Source organism: Macadamia integrifolia, chromosome 7 (assembly GCF_013358625.1).
Source record: "Macadamia integrifolia cultivar HAES 741 chromosome 7, SCU_Mint_v3, whole genome shotgun sequence".
Lineage (NCBI taxonomy): Eukaryota > Viridiplantae > Streptophyta > Magnoliopsida > Proteales > Proteaceae > Macadamia > Macadamia integrifolia.
Genome location: NC_056563.1, coordinates 7,232,809 through 7,242,873, shown reverse-complemented (window position 1 = coordinate 7,242,873; position 10,065 = coordinate 7,232,809). Strand labels below are relative to the sequence as shown.

At 40.6% G+C, this 10,065-nt stretch overlaps 1 protein-coding gene across 1 annotated transcript in view; it reads left to right on the top strand.

Annotated features, from left to right (window-relative positions):
- LOC122084124 (MACPF domain-containing protein At4g24290) overlaps positions 1–10,065 on the top strand; it is a 29,032-nt gene that overhangs the window by 14,197 nt on the left and 4,770 nt on the right. Inside the window, exon 6 of the mRNA XM_042652198.1 lies at positions 3,513–3,679. Coding sequence (XP_042508132.1) covers positions 3,513–3,679 — 167 coding nt within the window. The remainder of the gene's footprint in view (positions 1–3,512; positions 3,680–10,065) is intronic.

The window sequence follows — 10,065 nt, the reverse complement described above, 5'->3', positions numbered from 1 at the left end:
AAGATCTTTGGTCTCTGCCTGGACCCGATGAAAAAAATTGGATCACTTATGGATTCGTTGAGAATAATTCTGATCTAATTTTTTTTTCTTCTATTGAATTAAATTAATCAATTCCAAATTGGAATTAAAATAGTATCAATTAATTTTCAAGAGAAAATTGCATTGCCACCCCCTGAACTTTGGTCCTTATTCAACGCCACCCCCTGGACTTTTCGAAACGTCAAATTCACCCCCTAAAAATTCAAAAAATTCCAAATTGGTCCCTGCCGTTAGCCGACCGTGTTAAATGAATGAAAACCGGTTAGTTTTTTTATAATATACCCAAAATACCCCCTATTGTGAGAGGACAATATTGCCCTCTCTTTTATTTACATCTTCTAAACCCATCTTCCATCTCCCTTCTCCCTTCTCCCTTCTCCCATCTCCCATCTCCCATCTCCCATCTCCCATCTCCCATCTCACCCCTCTCACTCACTCGGTCGGACAAGAAGAAGAAGACGACGACGGTACGGTAACCTGCAACTCGATCTATCCCTCCAGCGTGCAAAGCTCTCCCCCCTTCAGCGTCCGACAGTTGTCTTCACCCACGACATGGTCATCCGTCTCAGCGAGGAGCTTATGATAACCTCCCACAAGACCATCGACGGCCGTGGCGCCCACGTCCACATCGCCAACAGTGCTGGCATTACTCTACAGTTCGTCGACAACGTCATCCTCACTAACCTCCATATCCACGACATCTACGCTAGCGGTGGCGGCCTCATCCGTGACTCTGTCGACCACTACGGCCAGTGCAGTGGTAGCGACGACGACGTCATCTCTATCTTCAGCTCCACCAACGTCTGGGTTGACCATATGTCCATGTCCCGTTGCAAGGATGGCCTCATCGATGCCATCATGGGTTCCACCACCATTACCCTCCCCAATAACCATTTCACTAGCCACAACGAGGTGACTTGAACATAACTAACTGATTTTTTAACGAACTTAACTAATTCCGAGTCGACTCACTGATGTTGGTGAGTTATATGAACAGGCGATGCTGTTCGGCGCAACAGACAGCCACGCCGCTGACGAGAAGATGCAGATCACGGTAGCATTCAACCACTTCGGGAGGGGATTAGTTCAGAGGATGCCGAGGGTCTGATGAGGATTCGTCCACGTTTTGAACAATGATTACACACACTGGCTAATGTACGCCATTGGTGGCAGCCAACACCCAACCATCATCAGCCAAGGCAACCGCTTCATCGCTCCACCCACAATGGCAACAAAGGAGGTGACCCAGAGGGATTACGCAGGGGAGGATGTTTGGAAGAACTGGTGTTGGAGATCTGAGGGTGATCTGATGATGAACGGTGCCTTTTTCGTGCAATGGGATCCCCATTCACGAAGAAGCTCTTCTCCAACAAAGACTTGATTAAGCCAAAGCCCGGCACCTTTGTCACTAGGCTAACCCGCTTTGCTGGTGCACTCAACTGCAAGATCGGCAAGCCTTGGTAAATCGGTTCTTCTTCTTCTGCTGCTGCTTCTTCAGACACTTCACCTTAGAAGCCTACCGTGCTTAAACAAAGAGCAACTCTTTATAATTCAGTAATTAATTTGGACTCTTCACTATGTCAATATCCTGAAATTTCGCTTCTTAATCTAGGTTATGGTACCGTCGTCGTCGTCTTCTTCTTGTCCGACCGAGTGAGTGAGAGGAGTGAGATGAGAGATGGGAGATGGGTTTAGAAGATGCAAATAAAAGAGAGGGCAATATTGTCCTCTCACAATAGGTGGGGGTATTTTGGGTATATTATAAAAAAACTAACCGGTTTTCATTCATTTAACACGGTTGGCTAACGGTAGGGACCGATTTGGAATTTTTTGAATTTTTAGGGGGTGGCTTTGACATTTCGAAAAGTCCAGGGGGTGGCGTTGAATAAGGACCAAAGTTCAGGGGGTGGCAATGCAATTTTCTCAATTTTCAATCATTGATACATATGTATCCTTGACATACTAAAACGACTACCATTATTGGTATCAAACCAATAGCGATTCATTCAAGCTAAATCTTCTAATCGATAATTGGGCCAAAGAAAGAACTCCTTGGAATAAAGAGGTTTCAAACTAAATAGTATGAAAACTGAATATATGATGTGTAACTTTAGTCACACTACAATGGATACTGAAATGGTTATGATTGAACATAAAAAGAGTTACCATAAAGTGATCATTTCAAGTATCTGAGGTCAATCTTAAATAAAGAAGATGATATAGAGGATGATGTTTCACAGAGGTTTAAAGTGGGATGGATGAAGTGGAGAGATGCATTAGGGGTGTTGTGTGACCGACGTATTCCCTTAAAGCTTAAAGGAAAGTTCAATAGGACAGTCATTAAACCGGCTATGATGTATGTGGCAGAATATTAGGCAGTTAAGAAGTGTCATAGAAAAAAGCTATGTGTAGCAAAGATGAGAATGCTAAGATGGATGTGCTGAAAAACTAGGAAGGATAAGGTAACGAATGATCATATTAGGGCTGTTTTGGGAGTTGACCCGATTCATGATAAGTTACAAGAAAGCCATTTGAGGTGATGTAGCCATGATCAACAGTGGCCTAGGGATAGACGGACTAGTCCATTCCTTGGTTGGTTAGATTTTTTAGAGGAATATATGGACTATACTAGAGGTAGTTCGCCTCTAGTATTGTGAATAGATTTTCTGTTTTTGGAGTCACAGACAGAGTGTTTGTACTAGAGGTAGTTTGCCTCTGGACCCCTGGTTTCCACGACTTTGGCTATTCCTGGACACTATTTTTTTATCCCCCCATATTTTTCTATTAAATTCCCAATCTTGTTTCACATTAAAAAAAAAAAAAACCTTTCCTTTTTATAAATCCAAATAGTTTTACATTGGTTACACTCATTAACTATGTTTTACCATGGCCGTATTGTAGAGATTCTACATCACATGCTCAATCTTTGGTTGAGAGCATATGCATATCATCATAACAGTAGGACTCCCAAGGCTGAACACTAAAATTACAACCTAACATACAGTGTGTAATGTCACAGAAAGTGGGGGAGGATGCTTTAAGGAGAAAAGGGTCACACCAAATGTACTTGTATTGTGCACTAAATTAGTTGGCATTCAGGGATTTCAGTCTGTTGATTAGTGATCATGGAAACCTATTGTTTGACCCCTACGCTCAGCTAGTCTATTCTACTACTATACTTTTCTTCGATCTTCTAATGGATTCTTTGGCTACTTGATTTGAATTTATTGGTTGGTTCTCCTGCTATGTAATTGTCTTTCCTCTTTGTACAAAGAGCTGAAAATAAAAAAGAGGTTGTCATTGATGGGGCCTCTTGTTTTTGTAAGCATTTTGAAGTGCACATATATAGGTAAATGTAATGATAATTATCAACAGGTCGGAAAAGAAAAAGGAGCCTTGGGCTTGTAATTTGTATCATCATTCTTAATTCTTTTTCAATTGAGACATCCAAATGTTTTGGCTTCCGGTTGCAGATAAACCTCCTATTGAGGAGCTGCATCAGTTCTTGGAATTTCAACTTCCAAGGCAATGGGCACCAGTGTTCAGCGAGCTTCCTCTTGGTCCGCAAGTCAAGCAGCAAAGCAGTGCATCCCTACAGTTCAGCTTTATGGGTCCCAAGCTTTATGTCAATACAACACCGGTAAAGTTTGTTGTTTCCTGTTTGATTAGTTCTGTTGTATTTTTTAATTATGATTCCCGTACAGGTGATCTCAAAATTTTCAGCTAGCTAAACCATGGGTTCTGGCATGCATGGATGATGTTGCCTTGGGTGGCCACCCCCATGGAGGTGTTAAAACTTAAGTTCCAATGTCTTAATGATCCATCAATGAAAATTAGTGTTTTATAAGCCAAGGATTGGCCTATCATGAAGCTTATAGTGTTGTATTTATTTAAGTTTAGTGATCTCTAGTCTAATAGGTTGGTGTAGATAAAGGGGGGAAATCGAACCAGCTATGGGGTGCCTTTCAGACTCTTGAGGATTTGAGGATGTGATATACAACATCCAAGTGCTCACTCTTTGGAGCATGAATGAACTAACTCACCACCCTAATTGCATAGGTGATAGTTTTTTTTAGGGTAACTTACAACGCCACCCCCTGGAGAGTGCCAGTATTATAGGAACACCCCCTCTATTTCACCAAATTAGACTCAGGCCCCCTACCCTCAGTCACTGTTAAATCAAGAGTTAAAATGACTGTTCTACCCTCCCTATTCACTAAAAACTCATGTTGTAACCTGATGGCGGATAGGGGAGATGGCGACGGCGATGGCGGCGACTGCGGAGATTCCTTCTCCTTCTTCACTCCCACTGACTCGTCTCTCTACTATCTGGATCTGGCATCACGGGCTTCGGATTACATCTATAGATTTGGACCATTGGTAATTTTTTTTTTTTTAGAAGACCGTTGGCGATCGTTCAGAGCACCCAGCTTTGGCTCGTTGAAGAAAAATAAGAAAGGTAAATAATAAAAATAAGAAATAACTCAGATAATCATAGCAGAAGTAGAAAACTTAGTTCAGACATTGGACTTTGTTAGGGTTTTCAGACATAGTTCTGGTTTATGGTTCATCATTATTGATGGTGAAACCAAGCTAATTTCTTTCCGTAATCGATAGACAGACGCTCCAAGAGAAGCGATCCCAGACGTGCCTCCACCAGTAGCGTTAAAAACCAGGAAACCTTGGAGACCAGTACAGTTATCCGCAAGCTTGCAGATCCGATCCAAGCAAAGGTCGATGTTTTTTTCCAATGGTATAGTGCATAGTTGTCATGGTGTCAAATCTATCCATGGCGGTCAAATCGCCTATGTGTCATTTTTTATTTTTCCTATTTTCTAAAGTTATTTAGTATGCTACTTTTTTATTTTTCCTATTTTCTAAAGTTATTTAGCATGCTACAAGCCTATAATATATACCCTATAACATATAAAACCAACATTAAGCAATATCAGATATCAAAAATTAACATAGCCTTATCAAAATCACCCTGCATTTTACAAAAAATCGACTGCCTAGTGAATCAGGCGTGACCTGGAGTCCATGGCAGTGCCATGGCGATGCCTATCAGCCAATGGAGACTGCCATTTGTGAGTCACGTAAATCGTAGCACTGCCATAAACTTCTTTTTCATCCAGAACGCCAAATCGCCGCCTTGGCGACGCCTAGGAGACGCCATGACAACTATGGTATAGTGGCCACGGGCAAAGTTATTAGCAGCATCTTCCTTGCCACTGATGAGTTGTTCTGGGTGGAAGGGCTGGCGGTACATCCCTGTCCTCACTTCATCAATAAGCTTCTTTCCTTCTACCGAACATAGATTTGTATGCTTTTTGAGAGGAGAAAAAAAAATTGAATCTTTATCCTTTGCCAGTGAAAAAAGAAGGAAAAGATTGAATTTTGATGCTTCCAAATTTGGTTAAGTGATCTGATTTCCCTGTGGATGGGGAGAGTATTGAATCCCAGCCAGCCAATTGCATGGCTTGCTTATTGTATATTGGAATGCGACCCAGTGGCAGCAAAGGTAAATGGAGAACAAAAGGTAAGTAAAACGAGCCGCCGTCGTGACCTCCGGTGATCGGTGCTCTGAATGGTCGCCAGTGGTCCAAAAAGGTAAATTAGGTCTTGATTTGGGGTCAGGGTATAGCAACTAACGACTTGGGGATGAGACTTATTGCATGGGTATTTTAGGTGCTTTACATTTAGTAAGGGTATTTTGGTATTAAAAATAAAATATAGTAGTTGACATCAGCGTATAAGGTATATTCCTTAACAGTGACTGACGGTAGGGGGGCCTGAGTCTAATTTGGTGAAATAGAAGGGGTGTTCCTATAATATTGGCATTCTCCAGGGGGTGGCGTTGTAAATTACTCTTTTTTTTTAATGCATCATATATGTTACTCTTATGTTTCCTTAGAAAAGTCCAAGTATTATGGGAACAATCAGCAACAAATGAAAAAAATAACGATAGCCTATAGAGATAGTGGGAGAGGGTTCCCCAAACATCAATGTGCACAATATGAAAGGAATGGTAGATCTATTACTATGATAGGGATAAGAAGAACAACAATATTTGGCAGACATACATGATTCACATTGAAAAAACATGGGAATAGGAGAAAGGAAAATAAATGAGGTAATTGTTTCCTCCTAACAACAAAAGATGGATGACCTAAACATTAATACCAAAGCATCACAAAATCTACAGTACTGCTATCACTACATCCACATACATAGGACTGAGCTGTAGGCAAAAAAAGTGGGTGGTGTTCAAGAAGGTAAAGCCCTTTTTCCTCATGTCCACTATCAATAATCATCTTCGTCGCCAAATCCTAAAAATGACAGTGAGGGGGGAGGGGGGAGGGGGGGGGGGGAGTGGGGAAGTGACAAGAATTCAAGAATTTGGTTAAGTGACTCACAGATAAGAGATTAGTGACAAAGTTAGGGAAATGGAAGAATAAATCATGAACACTGTTCTTATCAGAAATGGAGGAGAGGGAGCCTTCAGCAACCCTAACCTTATCCTACTAGAACATTAAAGTAGGAATTATTATATTTGTATCCTGAGTAGTTTACTCTGGATTCAAGCCACCAAGAAAAATAAGAACACATTCCTTTAAGGGTTCTGTATACCTTAGATTCATCCTCTGGAGTGGATAGTTGGAGGTCCCTATAGTGATGGTACTCTTCATAGAGACCAATAACATTAGTATAATTCTTAGAAATGGTCATATCTCCTTGCTTCATTGTAGTGACCTTCTGGAGGAATGGATAAACCTTTAGCCAAAAGTCACCCACTCAATCAAAAGTTTGGGAAACACTGTCTCAAATATTCTTGGTAGTCTCATTTATCATGAACCTCCTCCCAATATGAGGCTTCATAGAGAAGATCAGCGAAGTCATTATAATTGAGTTCTTGGTCTCTCATTTTGGATATGTTTGGTCACTTGGGTTAAGAGCTCCAATGGTGCTTGTAACATACCCTAGCTTCGCTCTTCTCTACGGAGAAAGCTTCACAGAATGAGCCCAATCCAAGTAGTTGGGGTTGTCCAACTTCACAATGGAAAAATGGGTATTTGGGTTCTCAAAGGCCATATGAGTAGGATGACTACTACGCAAATTCACCGACCTCAGACATATTGTAGACACACACACAAGGTGGGGAGTATACACTCTACCCAAATCCTCCTCCCTAGTACTCAGAAAAAAAATCCAGCAAAGAGAGAAAACACACAACTCGAAGAAATCCAACTCAAATGCGCTGTTCAAGGTGTTACATTTTCTCATACTAACTCAAGAGGCCGAAAAAATATAGCTCACAACCCAAGACAGCTGAAATCCATCACAGACAACATTTCGAGTGAAAAAAACAGGGAAAAAAATAAGTTGGTGATATCTTGAGTCGGGGGAAAATGGAGTTGTGGCTCGACACCCCTTCTCTTCAAGAACCGAGGGCATGAGGAAATGGTAGGAGGCCTGGGCCGATCCAAATGGGTCCTACCCTAGCCTCATCAGTTGCTGGATGAGAGAGAGAGAAAGAACCATTCCAAGAAAAGGCTGGCGATAATAGTGGAAAAGCTCCACTTTGTCCTCAATTTCTTCACATGAGACCTCCTTTTGGTGTTTATGTGATCTTCATCCAAGTTCATCTCATGATTTCTTTGAACTTTTCACATAATAGTCTCTTCCTTGGAACCCCTTTGTAACCTATGGTTCCAAAGAGAGAAAATTGAAGTGGAGAATTCGTAGCACTACTTTCAAACCAAAACTGTGGGCTTTGATACCAAGTTAAAATCTAGAGGTTGCAAGAGAACAAAGACTTTTCACATAGTAGTCTCTTCCTTGGAACCCTTTTGTAACCTAGGGTTCCAAAGAGAGAAAATCGAAGCAGAGAATTTGTACCACAAGTTTCAAACCAAAACTGTAGGCTTTGATACCAAGTTAAAATCTAGAGGTTGCAAGAGAACAAAGAGAGAAGATGCGGGTGGAAGGTTGAATAAGTAGAAGAGAAGAAGGGAAGATGTGGTAGACTGTTGTGTGAGAGTATTGGATATTGATTCACTTAACCAATAATAAAAGGGAAATTGCATACCTACCCCTCCATGCTAATATGAGGAGCTAAGAGAGGTGGAAAGGTATAGTATTAATGGGGGACTGGTGGGCCCCAAAAGATCCAACTAGGATGGGTGTGGGCCCACTTGAAGGATTTAATTAATTTAGGTCTAAGATCAGGGGCAAAACAGTAAATATGATGATGATTAGACTCAAGTGGCAATCCTGTAAATAAAACAGAATTTTCGATTCATTAAATGTAAGTTAAGTGATAAGGATATGGAGGGGCTTATGCATTATTGACCAGGGGTAGTCTTGGAAGAAATTATTGGGCATGGGTAAATGGTAAATAAAGGTGGAATGGAAGGGGCATTAATATGGAGATAAAACAAAATAGGAACTTTTACACTAAAAAACAACTACTAAAGGACAAAAGTCAAGGGGTTTGAGGGGTAATTTGGAAATCAAAATAAAAAGATGGGATTAAAGGGCAACCGTGGGTTGTCCTCAACCTCAAGATGTCTCTGCTGCTTAGGGATTCTAGCGGAAGAGGAAGACTTCATGTTTGAGAGAACTCTTTCAATCGGCCTCTGTTTGGCCTGCAATTTTAAGTGAAGATTCTCAAGGAGAGGCTCTATCAAACCCACAATATAGACACTTGGATCTGCAGGTGGGAAGGAAGAACCTGAAACAGAACCTGGCGTAGAGTAGAGACCAGGCCTGAAGTCAGTCTTGTAACTCACAGCAGAGGTCACATTCAGGTCTGAATTTCTAATGCTCAAACAACCTCAGAGTGAAGATCAAATGCCCAGAATTTGGAGGGAAAAGAAGAGAGGAAAGATGAGTCGCCAGGGTAGAAGGAGGAGGGAGGGATTGTCTCGCTGGACAAGGAGGAGATAAGAGAAAGAGAAGATCGCCCGGGGGGGGGGGGGAAGAGAAGCAGCCACGCAGGCAGTAATCTTAATTTTTCTTCAATAATCAACTAAAATTATTGTGGCCCATGGCTTTACATAAGTAGGAAAAGAATTACTAAAAAAAGAAAACGCTAAACATGAAATTGATCTAACATAGAAGAAGCTTCCTAATTTAAAATATAACAGAAACATAATAAACTAAAATTGAGAATTTCTACTTTCCTAATAGCTACCCCAAAATAACCTAAAATAAAAGATAACAAATATCCTCAAAATAAAATAAAATCCTAGAATATTCTATTAACCCTGAACTCAAATCAGTAACTTGGAACCCAAATTGGATCTGGGTCTTGGTCCGGGTTCTGGAGCGGGTTTGGGTTGATCCATTGGAGCGCTGCTGCATCAAGTATACCCCAGTACCTAAAGTACCCTTATTACATGAACTCTTAACAAATCGATGACAAAGAGGAACATTGTAAAATCCTAAAATAGTTTGGTTATTTTGAATTTATGGCTACAAAATTGAGGGGAAGTTGATACACTACTGAAATTGCGTCATCTGTCTTATGCTTTGTAGACGTTCATCAAATACTAGGATGCTCTCCCATTGATGACACAACTAAGATAGTGAAGAGGATGCAATAGTGGCTCCCAAAATAGAGGCTTTGTTTTTCGTCTTCCAACAGTCCAGCCCACTCCTCCAGTTTAGACTAGAGGGTGAAGGACATGGTTTCCCAAACAAAGGCTCCATTCCCCTCTCCTCCACCTCTCACACACCCCACTCATGAAGGGAGAAAAAGGAATTCCCATTTGTGTTTTTTTTCATCATTATATTATATTACATTAGTTGCTTCATTTGTTTATGTATAATATAATTCTTAAAAATAGTGTTCATTTTGTTGCATATATTTAATGGTCATTATTTAAGTCCCTGAAGCCTTTACAAATATGGTTCTTTTGTGTAACATTTTAGTTTTATCATTTTTCTCTTTTTTTTGGGTCATTATTATATATTATCCAGTTTATTTGTTTTTATACTATATAATTATAAAAAATCTTCATT